This window comes from Alligator sinensis, unplaced genomic scaffold (assembly GCF_000455745.1).
Source record: "Alligator sinensis unplaced genomic scaffold, ASM45574v1 scaffold7_1, whole genome shotgun sequence".
Classification (NCBI taxonomy): Eukaryota; Metazoa; Chordata; order Crocodylia; family Alligatoridae; genus Alligator; species Alligator sinensis.
The window spans coordinates 5,787,374-5,802,341 of record NW_005841843.1 but is presented as its reverse complement, the minus strand read 5'-3'; the positions used below and the strand labels follow the sequence as shown (position 1 = coordinate 5,802,341).

General features: G+C 41.7%; 1 protein-coding gene across 2 annotated transcripts in view; it reads left to right on the top strand.

The window, feature by feature from the left end:
• The window catches only part of SLIT3 (slit guidance ligand 3), a 393,886-nt gene that overhangs the window by 145,788 nt on the left and 233,130 nt on the right, over positions 1–14,968 (top strand). For both annotated transcript variants that reach the window (XM_025205769.1, XM_025205766.1), the window contains one exon: positions 2,286–2,449. In XM_025205769.1, coding sequence (XP_025061554.1) covers positions 2,286–2,449 — 164 coding nt within the window. The remainder of the gene's footprint in view (positions 1–2,285; positions 2,450–14,968) is intronic.

Below are 14,968 nucleotides of genomic sequence, written 5' to 3'. Positions count from 1 at the left end.
CCCTAATAAATGGCCATCATTTTTGCTCCAAGCTGTGGAGACATTAATATAAACATTTAAACAATATATATATGCATGTGTCGGTTTTATATCTCTATAAAGCAAATGCATATACATAAGCAGGAGAGAGAACTTAATATAAAGACGTATACTAATATGACTCTGCAGCAAATAGGAGAGGTGCATACAATCCAGTGATCTAAATAAATTTGATTTGATGAATCTGATAAATTTTAAGCTACAAAAAATTGCCTCCCAGGTTCTGTGACTCTTTAAATAATTATTAAGTCTTTTAGGACTCCTATAAACATGTAGCGAGGCTGCTCGGATGTGCTGTAAATCCAGCATATCAGAGCAGACTCGATTAATCAAGTCTGCTGGAATGTGGAAATTAATGCGTTCCAGTAGCCTCCAATATCAGGTGCATCAGCATCTTCATGTTGAAAAATGGTGGTGGGGTGCTTTAAACTAAAGTTTGTATAATGAGTTTTAGTTCAAAGCATCCCACCACTATTTTTCAGTGTGGGGATGCTGATACATGTAATGCTTAGGTGCTTTTAATTAGCATGGTTCACTAATTAAAGCACCCCTCCCCTTCCCCTGGCTGCTTCCTGGAGCATGTCTATAACCTCCCTTAGAAGGGGTTATTCAGCTGTCCTTGTTGCATCCCAATGAGGCAGTCTTCTATCACATTTCAGGACATTTTCATAGTGTTGGTATTCTAGGTGACTGCCACTTTCTGTCTTTTTTAAGCACTGAACAGGTCCCATTTCCTGGTCAGAGTGTGTGCTCTGTTTATCCTTTGGACTTTCCAAAACCTGTGTAGTTTTACTCCACATCATCAATGCAGCAACAATATTTAGTTTTTTCAGCTATTTCTGTCAGGCGTTTATTTTTCTTCCCCATTCTTCACACTCATTTGCTTTTGCTCCCTCTGGCTGCCACAACCCTGTTATGTTTGTATTATTAAACTGAAGTTCCTAAAAATACCTGGCAATAGAAAACAATATAAGTTTAGTATGGTTGGGATATGAGATGAAAACATAAAACCATACATACATAAAACTTAGGACTCTTCAGGATATCTTCCCATCTGCTTAGAAATAGCTCTTTTCCATACTCTGTTCTCTCATCAGACTCCTAGACATTTCCTTCTGTACCCTGTGAAGAAAATATGAGTTTTGCCATTGATTTCAGTAGTAGCAGGAGCTAGTTCATTCAGAGAAAGCACTGAAACCTCTCTTACTTTCTGTTTTGCTGAGACCAACACCAAGGTCTGTAAGACAACAACAGAAACTTTGGGTTTAATTCTGGGAGCCTGAAGGGAAGAGCAGGGGGCTTCTACCTGAAATACCTATAAATGATCCAGGGGACCGCTAGCTTCTCTTCTATTCCATCCAGGAAGAGCACAGACCAACTGCAGATGCTTCCTTAGCCTAATGAAGGGTGTTTGTACCCGAAAGCTTACAAAGAAGAATTTCCCCAATTATTTTAGTTGGTCTTATAAAAGATTTATCCAGAGAACCTTGTCTGCCTATGTCCTTGACCAACATGGCTACAACCTACACCCCTGGAACCAGGGGGCTTTTATCACTTGAGTTTGTATGTCTGGTAAAAAAGGCCACCCCATAACTTGATTTTTGAATTGGACTGGTGAATTTCACAAGGACTTGGTGAAATATAAACTCAAGCCCTCTTTTGCATGATCAGTCTGTCCTGAAAAGTAAAAAAATTCAGGTCCAGAAGGGAACAGATGCCAGAAAATTTCTATTAGCATATGCCAATATGAAATTTTACTCTTGGGAAAGAACCTCCTTCATTCGTGGCTTTACCCACTTATTCAAGGCACTCCTTTACTTATTCATATTTTGATCCCTAAGAAGCTGAGCTGGTCAATAAAACTTCTTTTTAAACCAGGACACAAAGTATTCTCTAAAGTCAGGTGTTTCTAAAAAGATGCATTTCTATTACAGTGCATCATGTCAGACTCTCAAGAGAAAACACTGGCCTTTGTAGACAGAAGGTCTGTGTCCTTTAAAGCAGGCTTTGCTATATTAATTTTTGTTTCCTCTGAGAGAGGACTTGCAGCAGGCTTAATGAGCTACGAAATACGATAGCTCACAGAATTTCTTCCATTCATGTGTAGCTCCATGTGGCTTCCGCAAGGCCTCGGTTTTTGGAAGCTTATTCAATTACTCTACTCTTCAGGTTTGCGTTTGTGAAAAACAATGATGGAATACAGTGTCACAGGTCACTTCTGATTAAACATCCCATCCTTCTTGCAGACATTTAGCTCAGAATCCATTTGTGTGCGACTGCCATTTGAAGTGGCTGGCTGATTACCTGAAGAATAATCCGATAGAAACCAGCGGCGCTCGATGCAGCAATCCGCGTCGCCTTGCCAACAAACGAATCGGTCAGATCAAGAGCCACAAGTTCCGCTGCTCAGGTAATTCATTTATCTAGGCTGTACTGCACTTTCAATTCAGAAATAAGCAGGTCCAGAGAGCCTGCTAATCAAATCTGCAGGACAGTGTTTGCTATAATGGATATTATGGAGCATCTTTTAAAATTAAATTTGGGAAATTCAGTTAGTGCTCCAGAAAACTGATTACCTTATGGATTAAAAAAAGAGCTCAGTCTGTAGCTTGGCTTCCTCCTGTGTCTCTCTCTTTCTTTAGTCTTTGATATTTAACTTAAAAAATGCTGGGTTATAAAATGTGTAAGAAAAGCTGTGAAAGATGTAGATGAATCAGTGGATGTATTGGATGTGTATTGGGCAAAAATCCTAGGGTCCTTGTTCAGGCAGAACTTCCATTAACTTCAGTGGGAGCTTTGCTTGAATAAATAGTAAAACTAAAATCCAAATAAACAAATGTACAAACAAGGAGAAGAACTTTAATGATGAGACCCTATAAAACTAGCAGTGGACAGCTGTACCCAGGGGCATGGGGTGGATAGCCAGAGGGACTGAACCATATAAATAAGTCTTTGCCCTCTATAACCAATTTGTGCACACTAAATCCTGAAATCCTTATGTTAGTGCTTATTCATTCAGTTAGCCCTGCTGTTGAAGTCACTTGGATTTCTGTCCTTTGTAAGTAATCAAACAAAACTGCCCTAAAGGTTTGGTCCTGAGATGTTGTTATGTACTGTGTGTAAAATTAATTGATGATCCTGAAAATAACCTGGAAAATGAGCATATCTAGCTTTCCTTTTCCCCCTGCATCTCTTCATAATCTATACTGTTAGTGGATTCCATTCTCCAGATACCAACAAAGGGACATTAATTGCCTTGTGCAGCATATATTAGCAGATTCTGCTTGTTGGTGTGAGATCTGAGCTGACTGTGTATGTTTCAGAATTATTGTACTTCTGGTATGCCATGGTAGCAGACAGGTTTTCAGTGCAAGAAAATCTGTTACTATATATTGGGAAGAAAAATGACCGTCATTGATGGAATACCACACAGTACTTTCTATAAAAATTACTATCATTTTTGCCTTTTTTCCCCCTGAAAAACCACCGTGATTAATTGTGCTCCTAGTGGTAAAAGATTGATGGCACTAGACACAGATGCAGCATGAGACTGAATGGCTGCAACCCAAAACAAGCCATGGTGCTTTGTGTGTCTCAGCAAGCAATATGCTCAGATAAGCTATTCTTTAAGAGCAAAATAGAATCAAGATAACTTCATTTGCAATCAGACTGTCTTGTAAACAGTTGTTAAAGTCTTCAAGCAATTTTTGCTATGGGCTGAAGTCATGCTATTTAGTTCCACTCTGCAAACACGGGATGTTTTGAGTCAGGGATCAGGTTTAGGTTCCTTAATGGTACTATAGTAATAAGTCAGTAATTTTCATCTTTAATTTGAAATAAGAATGGAAAAGTATGGCTCAGTTATTTAGAAAACAATGCATGATCTATACCTAATCTGCCATTGTTATTTTGATCTATCTTTATTAATAGGAAAGAGCAATGAACATGGTTTTATACATATAGGAACATGCATCTTCTGCATAGTGATACACCCCAGAGGAAAAAATTGATATAAATTATGAAGGGAAGTAACACCAATTCACAAAGGGTGTTGAAAAGAACCTTTTGTATGGGTTCTTCTCTTGATCTCTTTTTCAAATCATGTTTCTTCAGTCCTTCTGTTTCTGCCCTTACTTCCCTACTTTACAATATCAGAGATACCTGGAAAAGGCATAGCAGTCTAGCTTTCTTGGTATGTGGCTTAAGGGGAAAAAGGCATGGATTGTGCAGATTCAAAATAAGGGTTTAAGCTGACTGAAAGCTAGTACAATTGAAAAGCTCAAGAGATTTGTCCCTGTTTGTAAAATCTCCAAATGACCATAAGCATCATAGATCTGTACTCATTATGCCTTTATTTAAAATAGAGAGAGAGTTTTTGCAAGTTCATCCCTTCCGCAGATTTGATGAATCATTGCTTGTAAGATGATCCACAGTACCTTCAAGCTGGCAGCACCTGTACCTAACCTGCTCAACTTCCTCCTTCATTAATTTTTATTGTTTCAGACTGACTATGCTGCAGAAAAATATAATTTTCCACTTTCTTCCCTTTGAGGAATATAGTTTTATCCTGGGCTTAACCCAATACATCTTCATGCGGCAAAATCATAAAGTATGAGACCTTGTGTGGATAAAACAAAAAACATTGGCACGCAATGCATCTCCTTTCCTAGGGACAGTCCTGCATCACCTTACGAGTGTGATGAGAATGCTTAGTGGCCTCCCCATATATTTTTGCTGATTCAGGGATCCTTGCCATCTCTCTCTCACACATCTTTTACTTAGTGAGGGAAAAGAAAAGTAGTTTCTGTTGTAATTGTACAATTATACTTTTTTGCTCAGAGATAACACAAGTAAGGTCATATGGAGTTACTGGTATTTTCATTCCATTTATTTAAGTCCTTTAGCACACTTTAAAGGTCAGCACATGAGCTTATCCATGGGGGGAAAATGGTAAAAATATTAATAGTTCTTTTTGGCAGCTGGGGTGGAGGAAATCCCTGATGTTGTACTCAGCTGGCTGGATCTGAATCCTGAGATGTGTAGAGAATGCCCAACCCTGAGGTCTGTGGGAGTTACAGGTGTCAATACTGTTCAAGATCACACCCATGTTTAATCCTCCTTCAGGGCACATAGTACTTCTTCAACCAAGCAAGAAATGGTCTTGTCTATTTTAGATAATCCACTAAACCTAATCTTGAAGCAGAACAGATATTTTTTTCTTATCATTTGAATTCTCCAGAACTTTAAAAAGGGTGTTTTCAGGAGGCATATGAGTGGAAAAACTGTTGCCATTTGGCATCAGGGGCAAGGGGATTAATTGGGGAGGGAGGGATTTAAGGGGGGTGGTGGGAGGACTCCAAGCATAAAGGTGACCTGGAAGAAGAAGTAGGTGAAAAGGAGGATAACTGAGTTGTTAATGGGGAAGGGGAGGGAAGGGTTTGGCAGGAAAAGTAAAATGTTGAAATTTTTCCAGTTTTGGAGTTTGGTGGTATCAGGGTATCATATGGAGAAGTTCAGGCAGACAGAAGAGCACAACAGTAATCTTAGATATTTAAAATGGCATACAGTGCAGGAAAGAATTTATGGCAGCTTTTTTTTTTTGACCTAGTACTCTGTTCTTCCCCCCGCCACTGCCATCAAACACCACCAGGCAGGACCCTAACTTGAAAACAGTTAGGAATGGTCAGGGAAGAAGATTCTTTGCATGTGGTAACAGGTAGGTAATGCACCTATTTCCTTTTAAGAGGAAGATTATAGAGGTATTGTGCCATGAAATGAAGGGACACGAAGAAACCAAGACTAGTAGATATGCTGCCTGCTAGGGTTTGTAATTTTAAATTTTGCTGGATATTCATTTCTCCCTTCTTGATATGCATAGAAACCATTCCCTCCACACCCTGCCCACATACACACCCTCCACAACTGTGAAGTTTGGAGCTGCAAATCAGGAGCTAGATGAATGGAGCAGCCAGAGAAGTGCACTCTAATGTACTGTTTTCAGTAGAAGCAGTAAGGGAGCATGATGGTGATTTTTCTTTCCTTAGCAGCATCTGCCCACTATCCACTGAGGATCCAGTAGGACTTGCCAATTCTAGGTTACTGGAGGCTACTTTCCTTAGTAGTGAGGGAGGATAGAGGAAAGCTCTTCTGTCTGGTAGTGTTCGATTAAGTTAACTACAGTACAGTTTTGTTTTCTGAAGCAGCCCTGGTCTTTAGGGGACTGAGAAGGTATCCAGCAGCAGATTGTGATGTCTCTGTAGTAACTCATTGTCACTTCAAGAGCTGGTAAAATCCCTGATTACTGTGTGACACTGATGTATACAATTGCTGTTGCACAGAGCTGTCCCCTGCATTCACAACTCTTGTTCTCTCTCTGGTAGATTTGTGTTTGTCAGGTTTTTTTGTGCATTTGAAACCTGATGAAAGTTCCACCTGTCCTACCTTCCACAAAGTGGTGTTGGTGATAGTCAAAGCGTATTTCTCTCTAAACATTTCATATCACAGAAGCTTTACTCTCTTACCCTGTGGAAATACAAATGTGTTTCCCACCAGGAGCCCTAATAACTAAACCTGTCCCCTTCTTGCATTGGGCACGTGTTCTAACTCCCTGATTTTAATTAGGTGCTAAGATACAAGATAGTTCCGTAGAAATCAATAGTGAACAAAAGGAGGAGGACAATGGACCATCTGCCAACATAACTCTCCCCCTCCCAGATTCTGCCTCTCGGTAATTCAATCCAAACTGAAGGCAGCAGCTCTGATACAGATGTGGAAAATGGAGTTAGAAGCTACTTCATATTTAGGGATAGTTTAATATCTCCTGTGTGCAAGAGTTATCTCCTTTATGCCTTGTCATCAGAGTAGAAAATGAGAGGCGTCTGAGAGTATTTGGTTTCATTTATCAGGAACAGTGTCAAAGACATTTAATAAAACCTGTTCATGATATTTTCAATCTGTCTTTTTGTGTCTCTGTGTTCATATTCAGGTTCAAAGCAATAGTTTTGGTGGTGAACAGATCCAAATTTCTTGGACATAATTGCCAGGTTAGAGTTTATTTATGATTGGGATAGGTTTTTTCCTGGACACTACCTGTTAACCTCACCCTTTATTCCAGTGGTTCTCAACCTTTTTAGACTACTTGCAACACCCCTCAGAAAATGTCCCCTCTTAGTTTTCACTTGCTTTTTTGACTACAGAAAAATAATATAACAATTTTTCTATTATAAAGAACTCAAAAAGACCACAATAGCTCAGATTGTTTTTAACCCTGTAAATTCCTATTTGAAATCTCTGGGTTTATCTTGTGAAGCATATTTACACTCCCAGCAGTATAATGCTGTACACTGGGATACCTTAAAATGATCTCAAGGCAACCCAGGGTGCTGTGGCAACCTGGTTGAGAATCTCTATTTTAAAATATGGTCCCAGTTCAGTCTATGTAAACTGAGACAAAAATCTCATTGCCTCAGGACTGGACCTTGTGTAGTGAACTCTACAGAGGGGACAGAGCTGTCTTGTGATGAGCACAGAAACTAGGAATTAAGATTCTTTCCCAGTAGCGTTGCCAGGAAACTGATACACCTTAGATAAATGAGTTGTTTTGCTAAGCCTAGGTTTTTCTAGATGTAAGTGGTTCTAATAATTCCATCTGCAGTGGAGCCATATAAATATATTTTTTAAGTTTTTCAGATCTTTAGATGAAAAATGCAAAGTAGTATTATTTTGTTTTTGTTTAAAACTCATGCAAGGTAAGTGACTATAATTAGCACAGGTATACATGATTTACCCTAGTTCAATGCTCTCAGTTGCTCCCATTAATTTGTAAATCTCCATGACAATTTCTTTGAAAATTCCTCCTATTTTTATTATGCAAGGATTTTCATTCACATCCTGTGTATTCATAGTCCTATCTTCAGTTTTCAGCCTTTCTTCTGATGATAAATGTTGATATCCCCATGCCTAAATCCGCCTAGTTACAGTGTTGCAATAACACCTGCTCGGGGATTTGCTGTTCAGTCTGTCCTTATTCTGCTGGCCTCCAACAGCTCCAAGCTGGAGGTGGAGACTGAAACTTGACAGCTGTTATGTTAGCCCTTACTGTACTTGACAGTGCTGGGGTTTTTCTGGAACTGAACAGAATGCTCTGAGGCCTAGTCACATTTGCAGAAAAACTAGCCTGAGGCCAGGCTCCTAGTACTTCTGTTCACCAGAGCTTTTGCTTGAGTGAAGCAAGGGAGAGAAATGTGAAATAGTGCCATATGATCTGGGCAACTGCAAAGTAGCATCATGGGGATTTCTTGTTTTTTGCTGCTGCTGCTGTTTTTTTTTTTTAAGATGAATTAAATCTGCTGTCTCCTACCATCTCTTCTGAAAAAGACAAATGAAACTGCAGCTGAAAAGGCCTTCAGAGGTGCTAGGATATAATGAAGCCAAGAACGTTGTTTATTGTTACTTGTCACTGAATTTGCTGGAAAGAAATCAGAGGGCAAAGGGAATTATAAGTTGGTCCAAGTGAGCGTCCATATTAATGATGTCACTACGTAAATTTGTGTTTATAGAACGGGAGAGAGGCAAGCAAACTTAATCTGAGTGCTTCTTCAAACTTAAAAAGTTGATGCCTTTGTAGCAGAGTGTAATTGTCTATTTTCCAGTTTAGGTGCATACATGAAACTGCACTCTACCATCTCTGATGTCTAACCATGTAGAGAGATAAAAACATTACTGATATTGGCTGTGACCAAAGATAATAGATTTACAGTTCCTTTTACTCTAGAAATATTACCAGGGCACCCCTTGCAGTTACTAGAAACAATGGCCACAAACTGACAGAGAGCAGATTTAGATTAGATTAGACATCAGGAAGAACTTCTTTATGGTAAGGGTTACCAGAATCTGGAATGGGCTTCCAAGGGAGGTGGTGCTCTCCCCTACCTTGGAGGTCTTTAAAAGGAGACTAGACAAGCACCTGGCTAGGTCATCTGACTCCAGTGCTCTTTCCTGTCCAGGGCAGGGGGTCAGACTCGATAATCTATTAAGGTCCCTTCTGACCCTAAACACCTATGAAATCTATGAAAGTTTTCCCCTGCATTGTAGATATTCATTATAGGCCATCTGACCCAAAGAATATCAAGTCCATGTTAGAATAAGTAGCCCTATTTGCCTGAGAGCCACCAGTAAGAAAGTAAAATATAAAGGTATCCAATTAAATATCTTTTTAAGCACAATCTTCATCATTTAGATCATAGTAATTCCTTCAACAGAAAAAAGATACTGCAAGTTTGTAGAGAAACTGCACAAAAAGAAAGGGGATGGACACTCAGTTCTTTGCAACCCAGCCAAAGTTTGGTCTCTTGAGGCTGGGCCCCAGCCACGTTGCCACTGTGTGTTATGTTGCTCCCCAGAGCTATAAGCTTAGTGCCTTTTTATGCATACAGTGGTCTACTTAAATAGTGGCAAAAATTAAAGGGACATTGGCATAAAGCAAGCCACCCGGCTAAAACAAATGCAGTAATAGCTGAGCTTGCATTACATCAATAAATCTGTTGTCAGGTCTGATACCTAAAGACTGTGCTGAATTGTTACAAGTTAATTGGAAAATGGTAAATAGACGAACTGCAACTCTTGTTGAACCAACATTTTTGTCTGACAAAGAGGCATCTGCTTACTACAGGTTGAAATCAACTTGATCAGCAGATCATACAATTTGACCCGGATAAAACATCTAACATTATCTATTAGAATTGGATAAAGGACCGCAATTTGTGCTTTTCAATATTTCCATTGCAAACCAAATTTTGACCTTCTGTATCAGCCTGCTTTTTAAACACTTTTCACAAACTTCATGGGGTTTTTTGCAAACATTACATTTTGTTCGTGCAGAAACATGAAAAATGTGTTTTGGGATCCTACTTTGATTAATTTAAATTATTTAACTAAATATTATGAGACGACAACATTTTCATTGAGCCAAAGCAGGACTAATAAGCACTTACAAACTGATGGATTGCTTTCCTAGTCCATCTGACCAAAAAGGTTCCTGTTTTCCATTACATTTTTGCCACAGGCTGTCACAAACAGAATTGCCAGAAATTGCCTGTGGAGAGGTGATCCTTGTGATCTGGGACAGAAGTTCCATAAACCGGTTTGACATAAATCAGTTAAGTCTAATACTGCATCCATCCAGGTTTATCTTAAACCAGTTTTGGCCATTTTGAAAGTGGTTAGTGTGCACTGACCTTCTCTTCTTTTACAGGTTTAAACCTGTTTCTGATCACTTAAACTGGTTTATGTGCAACTTCTGTCCCTAGCTTTCATTTATAATGGTATTTTTGGCAGGCTCTTTCTTCTCTTCACAACTAGCTCTTGTTCATTGTGCTTGTTGACTAGTGCAGACAGTTATAAAAGAGAGCAATATTTAATTAACACAGTAGAAGAACAGGTCTTTGTTCTGTGTTCCCAAGAAACTTGCCAGAAAGACTGGAATGTGACTGTTCCCTTCCCTAGTAGGACTGAAGTGTTCACTCAGAATACTTAGTTTGACATTTGCTTAATATTGGTAACACCAAATAATAATTTAATAGAGATTAATTATTTTTTCTCCTTGTTTAACAGAGCAGCTTGAAGTGTGTGTGTGGCAGGGGTGGTGGGATTATTCCAAAAGCCAGAGCCAGAACACATATACAACTATGCAGGAGGTGAAATAAGAGTATGGGACTTTTCAGCCGTCAGAGCTAGAACCTTGGAAATCACTGGCAGGAGCCCTGGTATAGAAGCAGTTTATAAATATGTCAGATATTAGGCCTGTGCGACTAGGGAAGTATTCGATTAGGATTTGGCCAATTTGGAGGACAGCGATTTGATTCGGATCACTATCCCAAACAGATTCAGTTGAATCAGCTTTGGAAGATTTGGCGCTGATTCGGAAAGATTTGGAGATTCGGCCATAGACTATAATGGGGAATCACTGAAATACCTATAACCTTGTCATTTTTTGGCTAATTTGGATAAAAATTGCAGGGATGGTAGCCCCTGTTCTCACCCTCACAACTTCACTACAACCAGTAAGCCTCAGGCTTCTCAAAGATCTTACAGGTCTGGGCTTTCCCCAGCCAGGACTGTGAGGTGCCTGGAGGTTATGGTGCCTCCTGCTCCTACCCACCTTTCACCAGGGAGGTTCGCAGTACTGACATTTCCTGGGACTGCTGCACCACTGGCAGTTCCACCCAGGCCTCCCTACCCTGGCAGGGTGCAGTTTTAGGTCATACCCAGGATGATGTGGAGCCTCCTCCTCCCCATATAGCCCCAGCCCTTATACCTCCAAGTTCTTCCTGGCACAGGAGCTCAGCAGGGACATGTTCTTCCCCTGCTGGCTGGTGAGAAACTAAACTGTTGCCTCCAGCTCTGAGAGCAGGGCATTAAATGGCCACCCTCATTAGCACCTGTCCTGCCACATACATAGCCTCTCGTGCAGGCATGAGGGAGGCCTGCCAGGTTTCAGGCAGAGTGATGCAGGGGTTTCTGTGAAACTACACCTTGAACTGATGAAAGCAAAACCTGTGTCACTTGTGTGTGTTAAGGGAGTGTAGGTTGTAGCTGTGTTGATCTAAGGACATAGCCCGGACAAGGTTCTTAGGGTCATTCTGATATTTTTTTATTAGACCAACTGAATAGTCTAATAATTCTTCTTTGTAAGTTTTTGGGTTTAAAAACCCTTTGTCAGGCTGAGGAAGCATCTAGTTGATGTCTGTGTGTCCTTCCTGCATGGAAGGAATAGTGAAAAAGCCAGAGGCTGGCATGCAATGCAGGCAAGAAAGCCAGTTAGTGAAAATGGAAATGGAGGAGTCAGGGGGTGAGAGAGAGAGGCTTGGTTAGGGAGAAGGAGGAGGTAGCAGGTAGAAGTGGAGAGGTGCCTGAGGAGACAAATGTCAGACAGGTGGTAGTGTGTCATAAATCCAAAGTCTGTGTTGAGTCCCTGAGTTTCTGTATCCAGGAGGTTGATGAAGTGCAGTTCATAGGGCCGTCTGTGAGAAGTGGTTTGTAAATTCAAACAAGCACCTAACCTCGCTAACTTCATCATGAGAAGCCAACTTCCTACAGTCCAAAATGTACTGAATGGATCCAGACCATGCCATGACAATACACACACAACCTGCCAACGTATCTCCAGTACCCCCACAAACTGCACCAGATTCTATCAAAGACAAGAATAGCCAACTACCTGTGGGGGCACATTTCTCACAAAAAAAGCCACTCTGTCTCCAGTCTCTCAGTCCTGATCCTCAAAGGGAATTTATAAACCTCTGAATCGGGCTGAATCTTCTCCAAATTGAATCAGCGACTGAAGCTTCACACACCCCTATCAGATATAGATTCAGTTCTTATGGATACTTTATGCTACTTTGCATGGGTTATGAAAGATAGTTAATGACATTACAATAGCCTATTTTTTTCTTTTGGTCATATCTCTGGCTAGAGTTCAAAGTTTGCGATAGCTTCAAAGTGTCAAATTATCTGATTCAGCCACTCTAATTCACTCTTTGAGAGAATCTAAAAGCCAGTCTGGGGCACCTTTTTAGTCATCCAGAAAAAGAAAACTGAAACACCACCATGTAACTAAAGCAACCAGTCAAACAGCTTTAGTGGTGACCAGCAAATACACTCAGTTACTGTAGTTTCCATGTAGTCCACACATTGAAAATGTAGTCGGTTTACAAGCAGTTCTGTAAAAACAAATATTTTTTATCAGTTTCCAAACTGATAAACTGAAAACTACAGTTTCCAGTAGTTCATCCAGCTCTGCTACCTGTCAGGTGTGTAAAAACCTGTATTCTGTTCTGCAAAGATGCAGCAAATGATCTATAGTGACACTGCTCTTTTCTGGCCAGTACAAACACTTTCCAAAGGAAAACCTTCTTATCCAAAAAGGCCAACACCAGCTTTGCCTGAAGTCCAGTGGCATGCAGCTTGCCTTTCTCCAGGGACAGGTCCACTCTCATCGCACTGGTTTGCTAAGCCTTTCTTCTGTACATGCATGTCTAAGATATAACATTCAGAAGTACTCAGTGTTGGCCTTCCTGTGCACCAATGATGTCAATATGCATGTCATGCTGGGTTGTAAGTAGCCAGGTCTGAGGGTTACCTCGGGGTCAGGAGAAGTAGCTGAGGGGAATGTGCTGAGCCAGAGTATAGGGAAGCCAATGGTGCAGCAGCCTGAGAACAAGGTTGAATCTTGTTGCCCATATGCGTCCTCTTCTGGATCAGGGAGTTTATATTGCAAGGGGTGAGGGGTCAGTTGACTCTGGATCAGGGAGTTTATATTGCAAGGGGTCTGGGGTCAGTTGCCCCTGACTGGCCACTCTGGTTGCATGGAGTGGGTGTGTCTAGGCCCAGCTGGAGGGTTCTGGCCATGTGTGTCCACTCCAGTGCTCTGCTGGGGAGGTGGCAGACCAGGATGAATGGTTGTGCCCAGCAGGCTAAGGTCCTCGCTTCAAGGCCATAGCCTGACTTGGAGCTTTGCATTAGTGGGAGTAAAATATGACCCCCACTAATTACTTATGAAAGCTCCAGCCTAAATGGTAAAAGTACAAGGATGAGTTATAAGAAGTTGATCTCCAGGTTTTCTGTTTCCCATGGAAAAATGGGGAAAAAATGCAGATTTCCCCTTTTAACTGAGACCTGTAGATTTTTCATTTTAACAGAGAAATACATGGATTTTCAACTTTTGCAAAGAGCCCTCTACAAGCTGGCAGAGTTCCAGGCTGCAAGGGGCTGGGGGGAGTAGGAGAACGGCAATCAGCAGTGATCTTGGTTTTCCTTGATTAAAAAAAAAAAATCACAAATTCTCTAATAAAACCCCCAAAATCTGTGATTAAAGGTCCCCCCTGACCCTGCTTGTGCCATTCCCTCCCCACCCAAAGCCCCCACAGGCCTACTGGTGGCCCTCACTCCCCCCTCCCCAACCCCCAAAGCCCTGCTAGTGCCCCTCACCCCCCACCCACAGCTCCTGCCCCCCTAGCCCTGCTGGAAGGGGCCCCCAGCTCCCAGGGCTATGGGGACAGAGACCCGGGTCTGCAGCCCCCTGCCTCCAGGTGCCCTCCCCCGGGGCCTCCACAGCCCAGTGGGTGCAACCTAGCCTTAGAGGGAATAGTGGAGCTGTTCAGGAAGGCTTACCTACGGGAGCTGCTCTCCAGGCTGCCTGGCAGCCATGTGCATGTGCATGCACGTGGTACCCCCTGCCTGACCACCCTTCTCCCACTCCCTCACAGCCCCTTGCAAGCTGGATCATTGCCCACCTGCAGAGGGCTCATTGTGAAATTTGTGGATTTCTCTGCTAAAAGGAGAAATCCATGTTTTACCCTGGTAAGGGGGGAAATCCATGTTTTACACCATTTTTCTGTGGGAAATGGAAAACCTGGATCACTGGGTGAGGCACCCCCTGCCTGCCTGGTGTCACAACCCAAAAGGTGTGATTTTTATTTGTGTGTGCTTCGGCACTGCTAAATTGTCCCCGCTAAATTGCAGCTTCCTTGCACAGTGGAGTTTTCTGCTGCAGAGGAGAACCCCGGTGCAAGGGAGAATTTCCCGCCAATTTGGAGCTTGCTTTGCAGAGTGCATTTCTTTGCTGCAGAGAAGAGATGCTCATTGCAAAGAGTTCCCACCATTGGTATGCTAATTCGAGTCCCATTATTAGCCAGTTCTAAATTATTCACACATGGCGGCTAGTGATTGGCTTGCTAGCCGTATAAGAGGCTTGAGTGGTTTCCGCCCAAGTTGGAGGACTCCACGAACAAGGGAGGAGGAGACTTCACGCTGTGTGAAGATCTCTAAGCGCTGCGGATCCTCACGGACCCAGTGCATTTGAAGCAGGCTACGGAGATCTGATCAATCTCTAGCCTCTCCCCGTCGCCGATAGAATTCCTAGACGTACCCC